The sequence below is a fragment of the Lepisma saccharinum genome, chromosome 1 (assembly GCF_977018435.1).
Source record: "Lepisma saccharinum chromosome 1, izLepSacc3.1, whole genome shotgun sequence".
Taxonomy (NCBI): Eukaryota; Metazoa; Arthropoda; class Insecta; order Zygentoma; family Lepismatidae; genus Lepisma; species Lepisma saccharinum.
In genome coordinates, this window is record NC_139229.1 from 179,642,821 (window position 1) to 179,665,750 (window position 22,930).

Here is a 22,930-nt window from a genome sequence, read left to right on the forward strand (position 1 = left end):
TGTTATCACAAACGTTCCAATGCAATTCCTGTAGAAGACCATGGATTCGATTCCTTGTTCGTTGGAGGAAGCTGGTGGATGCTGCCAGTGCATACATTGAATTCTGAGTTGCCGCACATGTAATCCTATTCCATAATGTATCATCATCATCCTTTGCAGTTTCCTGCCTTTTGGCTGGGTCAGCATAGAAGTCAAGCATCTCCATTTTTTCCTGTCTTCCACCACCCCTCTCTTTCCACGGTGTTTCAGTATTGTCATCTTCTCCTAACACTCTCCACTATTTGCTAATTCCACCGACATCTTGGTCTCCCCCTTGGTCTTATTCCCACTCCTTGTGCATGGTAGTCTTTTTGCATCCATCCTCTTCATGTGCCCAAACCATAATTATAATTATGTATGGAGCAGAGACTTGGACAGTGACAGAAGGCGACAAAAGAAAGATGCAGGCAGTGGAGATGAAATTTTTAAGGAGTATATTGGGGAAGACTAGAAGGGATATAATAAGGAATGAGGAGATCCGACAGACAGTGGGTGTGGTGAAGCTTCAGGACAGGATAGATCGGGCACAGATGAGGTTGTTCATAATGTATATGGGCAGAAAATTGCTTTAATATTACAAACAAACTATAGCAATTTTCAATGCCTAGTAACTTCTCACCTACCCAGTAGAATGCAGGGGAAGCACTTCTCTGTGTACTTTATTAGATCCAACACAGTGGAACCTGAGATACACCATGTGATCAGAAGTATCTGGACACCCACCTGAAAATGAAGTACAAGTTTGGGCCACCCTCCATTGGGAACTCTGGCAGTCAATACGGTGTTGGCCATTCTTAGTCTTGATGACAGATTTCACTCTCGCAGGCATACTTTCAATCAGGTGGCGGAAGGTTTCCTGAGGAATGGCAGCCCATTCCTCGCGGAGCGCTGAAATGAAAAGAGGTATCGGTGTGGTCTAGCACGATGTCGGCATTCCAAAACATCTCAGAGATGTTCGATGGGATTCAAATCAGGACTCTGCACAGGCCAGTTCATTAGTGGGACATTGTTCTCGTGAAACCACTCCCCCACAAGCCCTGCAGTATGGACGGGTGCTCGGTTGTGTTGAAAGACACAATTGTCATCCCTGAACTGGTCTTCGACATTAGACAGCATGAAAGCTGTTAAAATGTCAACATGAGCACAAGTGTCCCCAAATTGCGACAGGGGTTACCCTTCATTGTCTAAAAATAGAATTTCAAGCAGCTGCAAGAATCGCCGCTCATTTTTCACTGCATTATAGCTTTTCGTCCGTGAATGTTGTGCGTAGGTGTCGTTTTGTGCCCAAGTGCGAGGACATTTTTTGGGTGAAGTGACAATTTTCTAAAATAATTGTTGGGGGTTTTCTCCCTTCCCCCTCCATATATACGCCAAATTTGCATAAATTTTGCATTTTGTGCATTTTGACCTTTTTTCGGGGGGTGGGAACACCATTTTTTAAAAGAAAAGGTATTTTTGAGGGGATTTCCCCCCTTTCCCCCTCCATATGTACGCCGAATGTGCATAAATTATATATTGTCTGAATCTGTGATTCATTCTGCGTACAACGGTATATCTTTCATATCTCTAGGGCATTTAGTTTCTGAGCTATAGTCATTTCAAGGTACCGCTGCATTTTGAAGCTTGAATCAGTGGCGTGCCCACCATTCCTTTTGGGGGAACAACTCAAGTTACATTGGTCATACAACAATGATGCAAATATTTTTCTGTTTCTTACATTCCAGCGATAATTTCTATGTGCATTTTGAACTTTTCATATCCTTTTTTTCGGGGGGGGCGAAACCCCATTTTTTAAAAGAAAAAGTATTTTCAGGGGATTTACCCCCTTTCCCCCTCCATATATACGCCGAATGTGCATAAATTATATATCGGCGGAATCTGTGATTCATTCTGCGTACAACGGTATATCGTTCATATCTCGAGGGCAAATAGTCTCTGAGCTAAAGTCATTTCAAGGTACCGCTGCATTTTGAAGCTTGAATCATACCTTTTGGGGGTACAACTCAAGTTACATTGGTCATATGATAATAATGCAAATATTTTTGTGTTCCTTACATGTCAGGGATCATTTCCATGTGCATGTCGACACTGTCATGTACTTTTTTCTTGGGGGGAGGGTGGGGGAACCAAATTTTTTTTTCCGAAATTTTGGAATTTTGAGAGTTAGCCCCCTCCCCCCGCCACATATACGCCGAATTTGCATAAATTTCATATAGTCTGAATCTCTGGTTCATTCCGCGTACAACGGTATATCACTGATCTCTCTAGGGCAATTAGTCTCCGATCTACACTCATTTAATTGAAACTCTGCATTTTGCTCAAAATCGGCTCGGTACCGAGAGGCTTACATGTGAAAATGGCCTTGGGCGCCAAAAGGTTAATACCAGCTGAGTTAATTAAATATGGTGGAAATTCGTTAATATGTCAAATTCATAAATTAATTTGTTTAATATGGAATAAAGAAGAAATCCCTCAACAGTGGAAAGAATCCATAATTGTTCCTATGTTTAAAAAAGGTGATAAAATGAACTGCAATAATTACCACGGAATTTCTCTACTCTCAACAACATATAAAATATTATCTAACATTCTTTTAACAAGACTAACCCCATATGCTAATGAAATTATAGGTGATTATCAATGTGGATTTAAACGTAACAGATCAACTACAGATCAAATTTTTCACATCAGACAGACACTTGAAAAAAAGTGGGAATATAATCAAAATGTCCATCAGCTATTCATTGATTTCAAAAAAGCATATGATTCGGTCAAAAGAGATAAATTACATAATATATTAGTCGAGTTTGGAATACCTAAGAAGCTTGTTAGTATCATAGAAGTATGCACCAGTGAAACAGAAAGTAAAATTTGTGTGGGTATTAATGTGTCTGACAAATTTACAATTCATGATGGGTTAAAACAAGGAGATGCATTATCTCCATTGCTCTTTAATTTTGCCTTAGAATATGCTGTTAGGAAGGTAAAAGAAACTAAAGAAGGACTAAAATTAAATGGTATGACTCAGTTGTTAGCATATGCAGATGATGTAGACTTATTAGTAGATGATATAAATACAATTAAGAATAATGCTAAAATATTTTTCAAAACTGCTAAAGAGATAGGTTTGGAAGTTAACAAAGAGAAAACTAAATATATGCTTACAGGTCGAAACCAAGTGTTAGGTAATAATCAAAATCTATTTATTGGTAACAACTTGTTTGAACCAGTTTTTCCAAATTCAAATACTTAGGAGTAATATTAACAAATGAAAATTATATTAAAGAGGAAATAAAAAGTAGGCTTAATTCAGGAAATGCATGTTACTTCTCTCTTCATAAACTTTTGTCTTCTCGTTTAATATCTAAGAAACTAAAAGTTAAAATATACAAAACAGTAATATTGCCTGTAGTATTATATGGGTGTGAAACTTGGTCCCTTACATTGAAAGAGGAACACAAATTGAGAGTATTTGAAAATAAGATCCTTAACCCTTAGTACGCCGCGTGGTCTGACGAAAGTAAGCCCAGTGTTGCCGAGGCTTTGAGCGGGAAATTTGAATTCGTATACATAATGGAGAAAAATCGTAATAACTCTGGCACTATGGGACCAATCTACTTCGGATAACTTCTGTTTTGCAGGCAATACATCGGTGCATGCAACCATGTAAAATTTGGAATCCCCAACCGTGGGGGGGTTACGGGCGGGGCCTGCATCCCCCGAATTTCAATGAAAAAAAAACATAAAAATGTGGAGTTTGCCCCCTCTTCTCCAGCTACTTTGGGGAGAAAACCGGAACTTTTGCTTTTTTTTTCAAAGAATGGACCTTCCGCAACAGAATGAAACTTGATTCATGTTCGTGGGTGCAATACAATTTGAATAAAAAGGCAAAACGTAAAACTCGAGCGAATTTTAGCCAATTTGCATATTATTCATAAAATTGTTATAACTGACACTATGGGACCAATCTACTTCGGATAACTTTTGTTTTGCAGGCAGAACATCAGTGCATGCAACCATGTAAAATTTGGATGCACCAACCGTGGGGAGGGGGGGGGTTACGGGCGGGGACTGCATCCCCCGAATTTCAATGAAAAATCATAAAAATGTGAACTTTGCCCCCTCTTCTCCAGCTATTTTGGGGAGAAAACCTGAACTTTTGCTTTTTTTCGTTCGCACTTGCATCTTGTGTAGCTACTGTGAATCTTTCTTCCCTGTTGACTCTGCTCTTTGTGGAAATATGTCCGGAAGGAAACGATTGTGCCTTAGGAAAATCGATGAGCTGTTATATGATACGAACTGTTTATGGTGATGCCTTTGTTAGTCCTAACAGAGGAGGGAAGGGAGCCTTTGCAATCGTTTGTTTTGTCTATACTTCTGGATAGACGCACGCTTTAGACTCATGCTTCTGGCCTCTGGCTATCGTCAAGCTTCATTGCATTTCTAACATAGAGGCGGCAGAAAGCTGACACTGCCAAACCTCATCCAATCCCCTCTCTCCTTGCCCCCCCCCCCCCCCCGCCACTACTTCAGCTGGATCACTAGGTCTAAACACAAAGAAGAATGTGTGCCTTATCAGTACTAAATCACAGCGTTGGAAGCTTGGAGGAAAACAGCATCGTAAATACCAAGCATTTATTGTGTCTGTTAACTGAAGAGCGAACACGTGTTTGGGCTCACCCAAACACGTGACATATTCCGAGAAAGGAGGGGGGGGGGAATTTGAAATTTTCAAAACACGATTGCAAAACATGTTTCCGAACGAACTGTCAGTGTTTCAACCTCAATATACAAATATAAGTGTGGCAAACCCTCGATAATTGTATCTAAAGCTGTTTGTAACATATGTGTTACAGCGGCTACAAGGGACATACTTTTTTTGTAACATATGTGTTACGGCGGCGAACTAAGGGTTAAGAAAATCTTTGGACCTAAAAGGGATGAGGAGAAGGTTACATAATTTAGAACTACATAATTTGTATTCATGTCCAGGTATTATTAGAATAATTAAATCAAGAAGACTTAGGTGGGCAGGCCATGTGGCACGAATGGGAGAGGAAAGAGGAGTTCAAAGGATTCTTGTTGGAAAACCTGATGGTAAGAGACCTATAGGAAGGCCAAGACGAAGATGGAGGGACAACGTTGAGATGGACCTAAGGGAAATCGGTAGAGATGGAAAAGAGTATATAGATCTTGCTCAAGATAGGGACAGATGTAAGGCCTGTGTTGCTGCAGCCATGAACCTTCGGGTTTAAGAAGGCTAGAGAGTTAGTTAGTTAGATATATTACAAATTGTAAGAAGTGACAAACATGAGGCACGTTAAAATTATATGACAATAATAATTTTAAAGCAAATATGATATAATACGAAGATAACATTAAAAACAAAATTGTTGATGCTCAACAAAGAAAAATTTAATAATATAAATTTATGAGTGATCAGAGAAAAAAAATAATGGTTTGGCAGAAACTTTTTCATCTCTTTATTCATAGATAGAGTTGACGTTTTTTTTTTTATAGAGTTGAGTATTCTTGTAATTCAAACGTCCTCAATGCAATAATGGCACACAGATGGCTAAGTTTTTTCGTGACGTTCGCTAGATTAGTAGAAGTTGTTAATGTGACAAAACCCAGTTAATCATTTTACAGAGTTAGTAACTCGTTTGAAAATGCCTTGTGTATGATTTCGTTTTAGTCTTAATTCAGTTAGAATATGTTTTGGTTTGTTGTATTTTCTGCAAAGTTCAATGAACTAAAGGCTTTCATCCTTGCAACATTCGCTTTCTTGTCCTGCCACTGCATGCCTTGAAACTTTAGTCTTGGGGCTGGTGGAACAGGTTGATGTGAGCTGTTCTCTCGGAAGCTATTTCGCAGCGTTTAGCCAAGGCATTTAGCAGATGCTTATAGACTGTAGAAGATTTTTCCAGTTTGTTATGAATGTCAGATGCAAGTTCTCAATGAGATTAGGAAGTTATAGACTTTCTACACTCAAAAATATCACTTGTAACGCGATTAAACTTCAGCACATAGCAAAAACTGGAAGAAAAGCGAATCCGCAATATCTCTCGGAGGGAACAGCTAGGGAGTTCAGCTTCCGTGGTGGGACCGTGGGGATCATTTACCTTCGCGCATGGTCGGAAATACTCGGCATCAGACAGTAGAGGGTGAGAACGATGAAACTGTCTATGCGATGGGGGTAGGTGACGTAAACAAACGTCCAGTCACGGTGAAAGATTTTCTTCAGCGTTACTTTTGGAAACGTTGAATTTGGGAGAAAGAAGTGTTCTTATTATGTTAATATAAATAATTTAAATAGCTCAAAAGTGTGATAAGTAGGAGGGAACAGCCGGGAACAGCCTGTTCCCTCTATTCCATTGAGGGACTGCCACTGGTAAAAAGGTCCTGTTTGGTATGCAGTTAACCACACTTTGGGAATATGGAAGTTAATTTTTTGTCTGGTATTGTAATTGTGAGTGTCTATGTTCTTTGGATAGTTCGATTTTGTTTCAGGTTTGAAAGTAAGTGTTTCAAGTATGTACAAACTTGGAGTGTTAATATACGATTTTTTTAAAAAAGAGGTTTACATGTATCAGGTTTGTGACCATTTGCCAAAATACACAATACTCTTTTTTGAATCTTAAAAATCCTCTGCGATTGAGCCGAGTTCCCTCAAAATTGGATACCATACCTCAAAATACTTTCGAAGTTTGAGAAATAGATATTTATCATACATACCGTATTGAAACTATTTTTTAGAGTTCTTAATTGATAACATACGGTGTTTAGCCTCTTGCATAAATGATCTATGTGAACTTTCCAGTTTAGACACTCGTCTATAAATATTCCAAGAAATTTTGTATTGTTAGTAGCTGTTATAATGGCATGCCCTACTGTGAAATTATCTTGCTTAATAGAAGAGTTTTTGGCTCTAGATACACCAAGTTTTATTATATTAGTTTTTTCGTTGTTCATAGAAAGTTTGTTTGCTGAAAACCAGCTTTGTAGTTCAGTAAGAGCTTTTTCCGTTTCTTTAATTAAAGTTACATCGTTAACAGAATCTACTAAAGCCATACTATCATCAGCGAAAGGAGTAACTCGGGCAGTTTCAACATTTGGTGGAAGGTCATTTATGAATAATAAAAATAGGGGTCCTAGTATAGATCCTTGGGGGATTCCAATACCACATCTTTCAATTCGGAGTAATATGTTGTTTGTGTCCCATTATTGGATAAGCTATTTATTGCAATGCTCTTTCTATTCCATAAATAGGATTCTATTAATTTGTTTGATAGACTGCAGATTACGTAGTATTTTAATTTGTCCGTTTGTGATGATTCACACAGTCAAAGGCCTTTGATAAATCACAAAAAATTCCAACAGCAGAATACATTTTGTTTACGGTGGAAAGAATATTATCAATTACATCAAAAATGGAATTTTTTGTTGTTTTCGATTTCACAAATCAATTTTGTTGCTTTATGAGTATCTTTTTATCTTCTACATATTTTATTTTATTATAAATTAATATTTCAAAAATTTTTGAAAAAATTGACAATAAGGAAATTCATCTGTAGTTTTCAATTTTTGTTTTATTTCCTTTCTTATATAAGGGTATTACTTTTAATACTGCCATTTTCCATACACTCTTTAATTAATTTAGCCAAAGGCTTGTTAATGTATGTGCAAATCTCTTTGATCACGTTAATCGGCATTGAATCTAGTCCTGTTTTTTTGTTGTTCATATTGCGAATTTTGTTGGAAATTTCTTCGTCTGTAGTAGGGGTCATATATAAAGAATGTGTGAAAGATCTCTTCACATTATTTAACACAGCTTGCTTCGAAATTCCATTCTCACAACGCAGATTCAACAACCAGTCTTCTCCCTCCCCCACCCTGCACCCCCTGCATGCACCCTCACGGAAAACTTTCATTTTGACATCGGATACTGATAAACAAGTTTCCTTCAAATGCAGTTAACAGACGGGAGTGAAAAGCATTGCTTTAGAACAACAAAGCCCGTCTTCCTTTATTGGCAAAAATTTGACGTTGAAAAGAACCACAAAAGAGAAGTACCTTATCCCGCCTGTTCCCCTCCATTTTCATGAAGACAAAAAAAAATGCAAAAAAACATTTCTGTTAAATACATGTGTTAGGAACAATATAAAAAAATAAAATCGAAATTCTAGCCAAAAATAGAAAAGTTATAACGTAAAAACTACGACCTTCACACAGCATCTCGATCGAGACGCTTGGGACAGTGAGGGTTACATTTGGGTATCTCGTTCGAGACGCTTGGGCAGCAAAAGGTTAAATCAATGCCAGGTGCTTTGTTATTCTTTAGACTTTTAATAGCATCTTTAACTTCAGTCAAGTTAGGTTCTGGAACTAAAGGTTCTGCTGTGTGCACTTCATTTACTTCTGATTTATCTCCTACATGAACATTTAAAAGGTCATTAAAGTAGTTCTTCCATCTATTTAGAATATCGCTTGGGTCAGCTAGAAAATCACAGTCTTTATCTTTTATCAAGTTCACTTTAGGTTGCCACCCCTTTCTAAATTCATTTACACCTTTATATAAATCTCTGATATTTTTGTTTTTGCTGTTTGTTTCAATTTCGTTAATTTTGCTTTTCAAGTAATCTCTTTTTTTACTTCTAAACGTGCGGTTAACTTCTCGCTTTATTCTATTATAATTGCTTAGATTTGTATCATCAGAGTTATTTAACCACCTATCCTTATTTCTATTAGATTATGACATTTATTATCAAACCATGGCTTACTTTTTCTTGGTTTATGGTATCCTATACTTTCTTTAGCTGCTGATTTTATTGCATTCCGTATGTGCTCCCAATTCTTATTTACATCTGTTTCATTTATATTTTCATCATCATTTAAATCCTGCAAAACATCAAATCTATTTGACAGTTTAATTTGGTAATCTTTCTTAATTCTTTCATCAGCAAATTTTCCTGTATTAAATTTTATAACTTTTAGATTTTGTTGCTTATGATTTATCACTGCAAGTCTTTCTCTTAATTTAGCAATTACTAAATAATAGTCACTGGCACAGTCAGCACCTCTATGTTTACGAATGTCAATTATACTAGTATGCCTTCTCTTATCAATGAGAATATGATCTATCTGATTATGAGTTTTACCATCTGGAGAAGACCAGGTATATTTATGGATATCTTTATGTTTAAAAGTGGTACTTTTCACAATTAAATTCTTTGAGGTTGCAAAAGTAATCAATCTTATACCATTATCATTACTTAATTCATGAAGACTTTCTTTACCAATCGTGGGTTTAAATGTCTCTTCTTTGCCAATCTGTGCATTACAGTCACCTAACAGGATTTTCATATCATACTGAGAAAATTTATCAAAGACCTGTTCTAACTCTGCATAAAAATCATCTTTAGTATTATCATCTTTATCTTCCGTTGGAGCATGTATGTTTATTAAAATAATTATACACCACCTACCCTGTAAAACTGCATGTGATATCCTATCATTAATAAATGCTACTGTTTTAAGAGCTGAGATAATTCTATTATTTATTAAAAAGCCTGTTCCAAAATTATGATTTTCAGTACCACCATAGAAAAAAGTATAATTTTTAGTTTTACAATTCCCTTTTCCTGGCCACCTAACTTCCTGGACAGCTACTACATCTAATTTATACTTAACTATCTCATTAACTGTACACTGAAATGCCCCAGGCCGGTAAAGGCTCAGAACATTCCAGGTGCCTAATTTAATATCCTTATTCCTAATGTAGATCTTATCCTTAGTCCAGTGACCTCCCAAAGTAGTCCCCACCCGGAGATCCGAATGGGGGACTATTTTACCTCCGGAATATTTTACCTTGGGAACATCCATGGCCTCATATTGCTGTTTCTTGACATGCATTTTTACAGTGCAGAGTTGTCAGCTCTACGCCTAACCCCCAATATGAATGGAGGACTGCACCTGTCGTTGGTCAGCGGATCCCTCGGATCTCAATTTGTAATATATGTATCGTATATTTATTTGGATCATTTCAATAAGGGTTGATTTTTATTATATTAAGGCACCCATGGGGGTGGCGGGGGTAACTGCAGATGACCTGTTCCCCTGCCTGATTTACCACCGCACGCCACTGCGGTGCCTTACTGCGGTGACAGGCATCCAGTTATACAATATGTTACCAAAAAGTTACAAAAATTTTGAAAGAACCATGATCTTTTAACGTAAAGTGAAAAAATTGCTATTGGAATATACATTATATTCAGTTAAAGAATTTCAGGAATTAAATAACTTTATAAAATAAATTTAGATTGTATACACTATATAATATTGTACTTTTACAGCACTAGTTCACTTAAAGAAATAATTTGTCATTGTATGTTTTTACATTATATTATAAAAAAATTCTGCCAAATTGATGTATACATGTCAACATGTTATATTTTGTAACGTACATGCACCAATGCCCCTCAGGGGTACTTTCGGTGTGAACATTGCTCAATAAACTGTCCCCTTTGAACAAGTGGCAATCACAACCACTGCTTATCACCTGCAGAATATCATAGAAAGATCCACTTTTCGTCACCGGTGACAATTCGATGTCAAAATCTGTCATCCTGTAGATTTTGAAGCAATTTTTGACAGATGGAGACTGGTCGTTCAGCCTGTTGTGGTGTCAACTCATGGAGAACAAGCCTAGGCCATCGAGAGACAATACCCATTTGATGAAGAGAGTGATCCACGATGCTTTGGGATGATCCAACCTGTCGTGCCAGGTGCCGTGTACCGACGCTTGCATCGGCTGTCACGTGCTGTAGCAGGGCATCTGCATACATGGCTCCCGATCTCCCACATTGGTGCTTGTCTTCCACACTCATGTTTCATGTCAGAAGAAAAACCACTTGAACCATTTCTGTGCTGTCCTAGTGTTCACTGTGTCCTCACCTTCCACCACACAAATTTCCTTCTCAGCTTTCACCCCTTCTTTCCAGGCCAATTTGTCGACCTCCATGATGGACTGCCATAATTACACTGTGCCTCGTCAAAATGTGTTAAGCCCACCGTGAGTTGCTCCCTTGACTTTTCAGGCTTTTTCTTCAGCTTCACTGTTTCCCACATGAAAAAACGAATGAACTTTTGACTCAACCTCGTATTTTTAGGCAGGAAAGTAAGATCAGAAAAATATATCTAGAATGTGTTGCTTCACTGAGTACGAAGAAGGTAAGATGTGTTTTGATATTTGGATTTTTGTTTCCTCTCCAGGCTAATGTGGAATCATACAGCATGCCACTGTCTGACCCAGTTCCTGGTCACTTATTCAGTTACTCTGACCATGAAGCAGTTGTTGCCAGACTAGCAGTTACTAGCTCACCTGATTGTAAGTTTAGTTTGGTATTCATCTAAGGATTTCTTTTTTTTTGGTATTCATTCAGATGTAATATTAAGGCAGTCTTTACTAACTTTGAAGAGAAAGCGACAGTGTTTAAATGTTACCTGTGCATTACTTAAACCATGTTTACCCCATGAGGATGAGCATAAGGTGCATTTTTTTTTCAATTCTGTTCAATGTCCTTGAAAAAAAAACACTCCAATGTATTCTAGAGTATGTATTATTCCTCACATGACAGATACAAACAGCTTCTTTTTATTATTATTATTAAACTAGATAATGGCTGTTAAAAACATCAACAAATGATTTTAGACTTCAGTGCATTTCTTATGGAAAATGAAAAATGTTTCCTTTTAACTTAACCTTTATGCAGGGGAAGGTCAGGTAAATTGCACCAATCACATTATACGGGGTCCAACATCTAACTCCCAGGACTCTCCTTACCTAGTTAAAAGCTGAAGCTCTAATATTTCAACTGCCCCAGAATTTTCGTTGAGGACAGACAGACAGTCGATATTTCTACCAGCACCGCATGGCAGCGATAAACGTGCCATACATGCCAATTTAAAAGAAAAAAAACAACAATTTTCTACTTCTTCCTTAACACTAATTATTGGGAGGCACAAAGAATAAATTTTACCTCTGCCAAAAGCCCTGTCTTTAAGAAAAAAAGCAAAACTAATTCCATTTTCTATGGCAATTAGTTCTAGAATTTTTTTGTTTTTTGTACTATCTGGCAAGTTTGAAAAGCACATGCTTGAAAAGACTGTCTTCAATGAGTTTACCCTTGCACAAGGCTTTGTCGTTTAAAGGTTAATATATTGACTATTCCAAGCCACATTTTGGCATTTCTGGTTTGATGTCATTCATTCATCCATCCATACAGTTGAATAAATAAAAAGTAATACTTCCATAAGCACCCCATGTAATATTCTAGCTTTTGTGTGACACCAGGCTGTGCAGATTTTCTTCTTGCCACATGAAGGAAACTGTACCCTTAAACCTTTATTTGTCTGGGTTTGTGTGCTGTGACACTATTTGTGTTCCACATACATTTCCCCTGCCTCTAAAAACATATTGTTTCTCTCAGTTTCAGGAAAGCCTGAGGTTGCAGCAGAACGGATTTCTTGTTTGAAAGAAGCTGTGTCTGTTTGTGACGATGCTCTGTCCAACATACAGTCTTACAAGAAAACATACTGGATCTCTGCATCGTTTGCTCTGCTCGTGTTGCTGTGCACAGTTTCATGGGACTCCCCTTTTAAGTATGTTAAGATGTTCAATGTATTTAGAGTATTTGTGACATTAATTCTATGTTTCACTGTTTTTATGGGAACAGTGTGGACAAGAATGGAGAGTAATGGTGTGCTGGCAGGGAAGTTAGGCATGGAGATAGTTCTTTCAATGTTAAATAAGGATAATGTCTCCTAACTATGTTCACTGTATTCTGTCTGCTGAAAACATTAAATATTGCTCAAATGTATATAATAGAGGGGACCATATTCAAAGAATATACCTTACAATAGGGCTGAGCTGTTACCTGTGCATATTGCCGATATGTTTCTGAAGTCCATGCTGCATGTGCATAATTCATAGCAATGTTGTGCAGCAAAAGTGGCTGTATGTTAAGGATATGATGAATTATCTGATGTATGAATGTCTCCCAAAAATGATCCAGTATCAGGATCACCAAAATTCTGTTACTTAAACATATTGCAACATTCAACATCTTATTTTCAAAATTCTTATCATAGAGGACATATCGATATATTTTTGGCAAGCTTAATCCAGTACAATGTTGTATTGTCCTCCTGAAAGATAAAAGCTAACAAATGTGGTTTACTACTTCAAATGTCTTAATGTTCTCAAAAATTTGAAACCTGTACCAGACTATTTTTTAAGCAATCTTTTATGTTGAAATGGGACACACACAAGTGTCAGGAAGTACATTGGAATTGGTACATTTTCTTCTTCATTGCATCACACATTGCTTATGTAGAGGTACTGTAACTACAGATGTACTGATATGAAAAATGCACAAGTACAAATAACTGATAATTCACTGATCCTATACAAAATGGCTGGTATTTAGTTCACAACCTAAGTGGATGTAATGTGGTGGGTTTTCAAAGAAAATCTACATCTTTAGGTATGCATTAAAATAAAACTTCAATTTTTTTTTCAGAACAATAACAAAATAGTAGAAGTGAAGTACCTCATATGGTATCCGGATTGGTAGAATCATGAGTAAATTTAACAATAAACTACTCTCATGGTAAATAATTCTATCACTGTATCATAATAACACCAATCAAATCATATGGAAAATAACATAAAAATGTCCACAAGGAGTGGAAGAATCATCCATTTTTAAAACTGTAGTGCAGTTTTTTTGTGATAAACCAAGATATATCAGCTGGTATCAATAGTAAGCAGTCCTGTCCATAAAAATCAAGTTTCTAATTCATGCAAAATGAGACATTAGGATATTTACTTTGTAGATAGTCACATCTTTTAAGTGAAAACCAACATATAATGATTGGGTAAGGTTTTTTATTATCATTTCTATCGTAAGGTTGCATTTTTGTACGTAGAAAGTCACGCATGAATAGAAACTGATATGAGAACCAGTGTCTCCCCTATAGTGTAGTCGCTAAATCTGTCACCTTGTAATCTAGGGATCCTGGTACTTCACTGAATGTTAGGAACAGTGGTTCTATACTAGCATGCAGTGCTAATTGGATATCTCCGAAAGATGAGAGAAGAGATGCTCTCTTGAAACACAGGGTTAGAATGAGTCAAAATAGAAACCACTAAACAAGGGATAATGTCCCTTGCATAACATTGCATCCAAGGAAACCTAGTTTCAGTTACCAGCCTATGTACATTGCACAGTGGGTCAGATACCTCGTTATACTGAAGGTTCAATCTTGATAAGCTTACATGAGCATAAAATGCACTTTGACCGATAAGAATGCCAGTGTCTGTGTCGATAATAGCCCAGCCCTGTTTTTAATATAACTTTTATATGTTAACATTCCATTGAGTTTCTTCATGGGTTGACTATGAAATGTCTTGCCATTGGTTACAGTACCATTAAAAGTTATTAACTATATTCTTTTTTATTATTTCTCTCTCGCTCTCTAGTGATTGCCAAAAAAGGGTGGGGAGAAGTCAAGAATAGAATAATATCAAGTTATGGTTTCACATTTGTGGTTATAAAGTGCTAACATAACTATCTTCCAAGTTTACACTTTTATTATTCTTTCAGTTGGTAAATATCCATCCAAGATTGTGTGAAAATCTATTTGTTCTGAGGATATCTAAATGTGTTGCTTGGATGGTTAAAAATTTCTCTGTGCTTACAATTTTCACATTATTTTTAAGAAATGAAGTGAATTAATGATAATGGGCATAAAAACATTTAAGTCAATTTTTATGTAGGAATATAATAGGTTATGCGGTTTTGAATAACTGTTTTATGAAGTGAATCTTAAGTTTGTAATCTTTATTATGTCAGTGACTTGTTGTCCTTGGTGTATAATAGTGTGTGTGTGTGTGTGTGTAGCATACAAATCTCTTTTATGTTTGCACTCCAGTGTTAGAAAGGAAATGAAGTTAACTTGTTATACTAATGGAATACGTATTAGGAGAATGTTATGTACAAACTGTTTACAAAAAAACAAAACAGGTAAAATATGACAATAAGGAAGATAGATAAAACAGTGAAAGATTTGATTGTTATGAAAGAGCAAAGTACCATCAGATTTGGTTTCATAAGTGTATCCAGAGAAATTTTAGGAAAGGAAGGGAAGCCATCTACTGAGAGATAGTTTTAAATGCAATTTGTGAATAGGAACATGGAGGAAATTATTTATGGTAAAATCTAAAATAGACGGCTCGAAACAAAATCTTAGCTGCAAGTTTGAACCCTTTCTCAGGGCCATCATGCAGGTTTGGAAAGGAACGAAGTTCAATGGCATATAAGAGGTTTTTTAAAACCCAAATGACTTGTGTTAACCCTATTTTCCCAGAAAAATGAAATCTTGTAGGAGATCTGATTCCCTTCCTGGTATCCTATTACCTCATTGTGACAGCACATGCAGATACACATTTGTTCTATTTTCTTGAACTTAATGACATTAATTAATCTCTTCTATCTGAGTGGTATAAGGCTCTTAAGTAAATTTAGAAAAGTTAAAACTGGTGAAACATTATTTTGAAATGAGCACTGACATTATTGCAGAAATGGTGGTAACTAACCTAAGTACAGTGCAACCCTGATTTTATGTTCGTCGATTTGACATTTACCTGCTTTATACATTCAATCTTGAGGGTCCCAACATAGCAAAATGTTACAAAATTTTCCTCGATTTTGTATTTTCCCGCATTTTAAGTTTTTTCAGTGTGGTCCTCTGAAAGACGTAAAATTGAGGTTCCACTGTAATTGCTATATACACACACAAATCAACATCATGAAAAGAAAATAATTTAAAGAAAAGTTGTTTTATTTTAAAAAAAAAAGTTGTTATTTTGTAGTGTATAATGTGTATCTTGTAAGAACTGTTAGGGCATCTGTTCAGTGAAAGCACAGACAACTGTATTAACTGTTTGAAATAAGAGTGGGGTACAACCTAGGTAGGATATATATGTTAAAACTTTGCCCAATAGTTATTTCATTTATCTGAATGGAAAGTTCCACAGGCCACCAAAATTAATAAATGCCAAATATACATTGTAATTTATTTATACACTTTCAAGTGGTTATTTCATCAGATGTAAGTAATTCATTATGACACTATCGGTGTCTACAAAATATAGCTGCGTGTGGGCTTTGCTGGCTAACGAGGTTGTCCTGTGATGAAGGTGTTCTGGGTTCCAGGTGGAGGTACAGGGGTTAGGAATGCACTTTAAACTAGGTCCAGTTCTGATTAGCCTACATATGCACAAAATAGACCAAAAATTAGAGATGAGCTGATACCACTTTGACCCAATGCTAGCACCGATACACTTGCAGATCCCCTCCTGATACCGATCCTTGTAAATTGAAACAGTTTAAAATAATTCAAAATAGTCATAAATTTTAAAATCTAGTTTTAATTGGAACTGTATTGTGTGGGTCTATTATAGGTTTTTTTTTTTGCTTTAAAATATTTATACCTGTACATAATTATTTAGTCCCACAATCCCTTTCTCTTTGCAATGCTACTGCCAAAATAATGACCCCATGAAAGAGTCACATGACATTTTTGCAGACATCACGAGATGACTGGACTGTGGCAAAGCATTGGTGATTAAATTTGAAGCTATAGTTTCCAATGTCAATACCATTTGTATTGGCTGATACACCAGCATCAATATTGGTGCAGTCCAATTACACCCCAAAACTAAACCTCAACTAAACTACAATTGTCTGGTGAGTGTACCATTTTCAAATGTAGAAACATAATTTGTTCTGGCTCAACAAGCACAAATAGTATATGATGTGCCAAGAATAATTTTTCCATTTCAAGCAGTTAGAAGGTATTCACCTTGTGTATGTAGAGTATTAGGAAGTGCTCAAAATCTGATATTAACATAGTGAGAATTGTCACATCATGCTGCTTCACCTCGTGTTGAACTCTGTGTTTGTTATGCAGGGTGTCCGACCTCACCATATACCAAATCACACTTTTTTTAAATATGTCATCTGTCCAGATACACGCAGGATGTTTAACACACAACCTGAGGCTATGGCATGGCATTCATCCTATGTCCTTGTATGAAGTGGGCCAGATCTATAAAATTCACACTGTACACCCTGGATTTCAGATACTCCCAGAATTGAAAGTCCAACAGATTTAAATCAAGCGAACGTGGTGACGAACCCAGTGTTCCAGAAACGTATCCAGTCAGTCTCTCACTGTCGTAGTGCAGTGGGGCAACAAATGAACAAAACACAGTCAATTTTATCATTTGGCCCATGATGCAGAACTTTTCGGACACCCTGTAGATGTGGACAATAAAATTCATATGTATGTAGAAATGAAATTGTGCCGATGGAAACTGATGTAGTGAGATAGAGTAGGCCAATAGTTTAAATTGTTACCACTTAGGGTAGTGCTTTAAAAGAAAGGTTTTGGTTGTAATTGTCACTAAATAAACTAATTACATGAGTTGTGTTTCCTAAATACCACAGAAATCTTTTCCTCTTTCTCACAAGTATAAATTTCTGTCCAATTTCATAGAAAGTTAACATGATTTTACTAAATAAGTAACTTACAAGGTTTGTAAGTAGATGAAAAAGTACAGTAAAAATCAGAGTAGTCAGTAGAAAGCTTTTGAGACTATGGTGAGTTCTGTCATCATGTTGAACATCAAGATGGTACGCAGAAAGTGGTGTGATTCAAATTGGAGTACTTATAGTCCATTTGCACATTCCTTCCTCCTTTAGTTAAATAGGATATTGTGCTTAATTTACAGTTTTTAGGTCCTTATAAAGATGTTAAGATTGGTAACATCTGTGGCAGAAAGATTACCATATACGTATTGCTGTAATGTCAGAGGTTCTAGGTTTGAAATCGGAGTAAGTCATGGGTGTGGATCTGCCCCATTATCAATTCATTATGATCGCAATTAGTCTATAGCAGAAAAATGATGCAAAATAACTAAATAGAAATAGAAAAATGTGAAATAGTTTTCTTTTTTAATTACATTTCTGTCAATAGTAAAAAGTCTTGGAGTGTCTATTTCCATAACCTTGAATCAGGGATGTATGTGCCAAGAGTCTGAGGTACTGCTGCCCATTGTCACTGTATTTGAATACTATAATTTAATGTACAATCTATATGGCAACATAATTGTAAGAGTTTACGAGTTAAGTAATCAGTATTCTGTCGAGGAATATTCTAGAAAGGGAGCAGATATGGCTTCTTTGTTAATACTTGATTTCTTATTTTTACCCTTTGCCATGGATCTAAATTTTCTTCTTCTTCTTCTTCTTCTTATTATTATTATTAAGAAAAGCTTGGTCAGTGAGAAATGTAACTCCCATCCCACTACTTCCCTTTTAGGAGATGCCACTGCAAATAACTGGTAGAAAGTAACAGAGATAGGAATGAATTTTTATGTATTTATTCCTTTATATTGTCAAACACATGATGCTATGTGCTCCAAATAGCATTATGTATGTATTTCATCTTTATATACACAGCATGCACTTTCTCTGTATATACATATGTACAGTGGCGGTGATTGGGTTCCAAATCTGGGGGAAGGGGTGCAAGGTGCCAAAACTAGAGGGCAAAGACTATATTTCCCTTTGTAGATAAGGTTTAGCATAGTGTGAGGGGCAAACATGGCGAAAAGTGGGGGGCAACTGCCCCCCCCCCCCACCAACCCGCTGACACTGCATATGTATATATGTGCATGAACAGGCAGAATCAAGTACCTATATTGGATTGATGTGTCAAAATACTTATAAAACAATCTTGCTCAAAAGAAATATATCCAAAAATGAAATTCATATGTTAGGTGATAAATTAAAGTATCAATAATAAACTACTTTGTAATTATTAAGGAAGAGAATGCTACACATATTACCTGTCATAAAAAATATAAGAATATAGAATGTTGGTGTAACTATACATTCCCTCCGATTTTGACATGCCAAAATTGATTTTTGAAACCTTTTTGCATGCATACTTAATTTGAATGTCAGTGTTTGTTATCCAATGAATATACTGTATTGTACAAATGTTGACTGGACTTCATTATTGATTGACAATAAATACTGTTATATGTTCAAATAATAGTTACAGAATTATATTTCTTGTTAGTAACTTTGTGTTTAGAAATAAATAGATTCGAAGGTGGCTACCTTATTACGGCTGGCGGGACCTTACACTATACTCAGCGAAAACTTTCTTGAAAGCATCTATCATTTAGAAACAAGGTGTTCAAATTGTAAATTGCAAAAAATACAACTTTTTCGAATTTTTCTGGATAATTTTCCTGCAAATTGCTTTTGCTGATGTGTAGTTGTTTCTAATTTGTAATATATTATTTTTACTTTTCTATACTTCAGGACAGATTCTAAACAATCTATTTTTGTTTGTTTTTCAAAATTTTAAACTCCAGCATAGTTTTTGTGAATGAGGAACATTTTTGAGAAGATCTTTGCTGAGACTAGTGCAAGCTTGTGTATAATTGAAGGCACTGTAAAGAAATGATTATTTAATGTGTGTATGATAAAGGTATGTAGAAATATTTGTAGTAATGTAAAGTATGTAAAGTGAATTTGATGTTGAATTTCATTGACATTGTGATATGAAGTGGTTTTTTTTTATATAGAAACTTTTGTTAGTATGTGTAAATTTACAAGATTCCATATAGTTATTTGTTATATCTTAATGTATTATTTTATTATTATATTTCTAAATGCAGTTTTATCCAACCAAATATCCTCAGTAGTGATATCCTCATGAGCCATTACATTATGACCACCTACCTAATACTGTGTATGACCACTTTTAGCCCGCAGGACCACAGCCACTTAGCGAGGCATCGATTCAATGAGGTGGTTGAAGGTATCCTGGGGTATCTCATGCCACAAGTGCAACAGCAGATCCTCTAGTTGGCATACAGTGCGGAGCAGTGGTGATGTATCACGAACCCGCTTCTCCAAGTCGAACCACAAATGTTCAATGGGGTTCATATCTGGGCTATTTGGGGGTCACAGCATTAAAGCAAATTCACTGTCACGTTCCTTGAACCAGTCCTTCACAATCCTGGCAGTGTGGCATGGGGCATTGTCCTGTTGGAAGTGGCCGTCACCAGCAGGAAACATGAATGGATGGACTTGGTTCCCAATAACGTACAGATACCGGAGACCCGTCAGGGATTGGTGTACCAGAATAATGGACCCCACTGTGTCCCATGAAAACATCGGCCAGACCATCACACTTCCTCCACTGGCCTGTCTCCACCCAACTGTGCAATCATGCCATAGCTTCTGATGGAAATCGGCGAACGCGTGCTCGGCCATCGATGTGATGAACCAGGAATCTGGATTCATCGGACCAGGCGACCATTTTCCAATCATCCACAGTCCAGTGCCAATGATTTTGTATTCCCCTCATGCGCTCCTTTTGGTGGGAGTGCAGTCAGCATTGGGGTACGACTGGGTCTTTGACTCCGCAGTCCCATACTCAGAGGTGTTCGATAACGTTGTCCTGTGAAGCATTGTCCTGGTCACCACTATTGTACCTGTGGGTGATTTCTCGCACTGTGCCCCTGCAGTCATTCAGAACAATACGCGACAGCCTCGATTGGCCTCTGGAATCAATGAGCCGCTGTCCACACAGTGCTGGATGATGAGTCTTTGTTTAGCCATCATTGCATCACTTTTGATACTTGCTCACAACAGCGGCATGAGAGCAGCCAACAAGCCGTGCTGTTTCAGAGAAGCTGGTACCAAGGTGCCATGCCATCACAATTTGACCTCTATCAAACTTTGAGAGATTGGCTGCTTTTTCCATTCTGATGCCGGACATTACTAACAGTGAGCCTGTAGACCTGCCTATTATATACCATGCTGCCAGCATGTCACATGTTACTCTCCACGCTCCAGGTGTGCTAAATGTTTCTGGGTTGGGGTGGTCATAATGTAATGGCTCATCAGTGTATGTGTATGTTAATGTATGTAAATTTTTAATTTCATTAATCTGAAAATGTATGACATTTTGATTATTCAACATATTGCTATTATTGTTTAAATAAAATATGTATTCTCCTGACTTTGCTTTGTATAAACATTGGATGTTCACTAATTATATTTTTTTTCTGAGAAACAATGTTAATTGGAAATAAAGTGAGAAAACTTGACAGTGCATCATGGTCCATTATTTTAAACCATATCATGTAGCAAATCCTTGCATAATCAAAAATATGAAATTAGTCGTTTTTTTACATGGAATTATGATCAAGAAATAAAATGATTATACAGTCATTCATCATGCTTGTCTATGAATTCATTGCATGACTATTGTTTTTCTAGAGATTTTAATTTATTTTGAAAACACTTTTAAATAAATAAAAATTTTCAAGAAGTAATATTCATGATTTTTTTTATTCATATGCATGGAAAATTTAAGGTTGATCAGTTATCAAGTTTTTTGTAAGGGAAAAAAGGTTGTGTAAATTATTCACCACATTTCAAATTGCAAAATCAAAAAACTGCATTAATAAGGCTCCTCAAGAATTCATTAAATTTTGCACCAATTGTGACAACTTGTAGTGGTTAAGAAATTGTGGATACCCTCTGTAACACATACTAACGACATGTTTAATTTCTTTATATGTGGAAACTTTATAGTAATTCAATGTCACTATACACAGGTAATAAATACTAAGGTTTTGTATTATTAAGTACAAGAGATTTTACCGACTTTATTTTGAGAGTATGGACAATACACGCATATTCTCCTAAGGATACATTTTTCCATCTTCTGGTGAATTGCTTTAATTTATAAATACATTTTTCTCTTCACGTAAAATGTCAGGATATGGGAATGCATGCTGGTGGGGAAGCATAACTGCTTTCTCCTGAGATTTCATCCAATGTATGGGACAGTTGGCCGTCACCCTTTAACTGGTTGGATGCAGGTGAGAGTGAGGCTGGCAATCTGTAGGTAGGCCTTTATCCTTGCAAGCTTTTGTGCCACTGGGTATTATGCCATCATTGGCATTGGACTGGCTACAAGGCTAGAAATTATGGCTGTTACTAGACCTTGTTCTAATTGCAATTTGTTTCTGCTTGATGTCTTCTCTGAATACCTAGGGGAAAGGATTTAATATTGCCTAAGTCAAGGAAGCTAAGCTTTGTTCCATGCTAGAACATACATGTTTTATTTCAATTTATCATTTCTAATTGCGTGTAAACATCTCAATGTTTTGGGTGGGTCGCTGCATATTTGGAATGGGATAGTTGAGCTAGATAGAAAGAAATGTTTAATAAGATAAAACGTGTAAGATTATGGATATCATACATGTGCACTCCAGTACAGCAATGCCAGCAGTGCTGGTCCACAGCATAACAGTTACAAAATTACTTCTTTAACTTTTGCTCTTTCATTATTTCTTCCGTTCTACTTCAAAAGATTCAACCTGCAAGCTTCCAAGGTTCGTCCTTTTCTGATATGGAGCTCTCCGCACCCTCTTGTAGATTTTGTAGCATGTTGACAAAACATCTGTGAAATGCCACCCTGCTTGTAGCCAAAGCTACTAAAGTGTCCAAATAGAAACAAGCGACCTTGAATTACCCAATGGGAGACTAGATAACATGGAGGAAAAGTTTGTTTTCCAATCGGTAAGGGCTGAAAGAAAACCAGTGCGCCATCGGTGTAGTCTGCTGATGTCCTCAGTGTTGCGAACTGCACGATTAAGTGCCCACCTGTACTGTATACTGTCAGCGTTGTAGCATATCCACCAAGTTGATTACAATTTGTATTTGTAAGT

The 22,930-nt window shown here is 36.5% G+C and overlaps 1 protein-coding gene across 2 annotated transcripts in view; it reads left to right on the forward strand.

Annotated features, from left to right (window-relative positions):
- nSMase (neutral sphingomyelinase) overlaps positions 1-21,385 on the forward strand; it is a 33,925-nt gene extending 12,540 nt beyond the window's left edge. For both annotated transcript variants that reach the window (XM_083143615.1, XM_083143625.1), the window contains exons 6-7: positions 11,311-11,425; positions 12,528-21,385. In XM_083143615.1, coding sequence (XP_082999741.1) covers positions 11,311-11,425; positions 12,528-12,865 — 453 coding nt within the window. In that variant the 3' untranslated portion in view covers positions 12,866-21,385. The remainder of the gene's footprint in view (positions 1-11,310; positions 11,426-12,527) is intronic.
- The last annotated feature ends 1,545 nt before the right edge of the window (positions 21,386-22,930 follow it).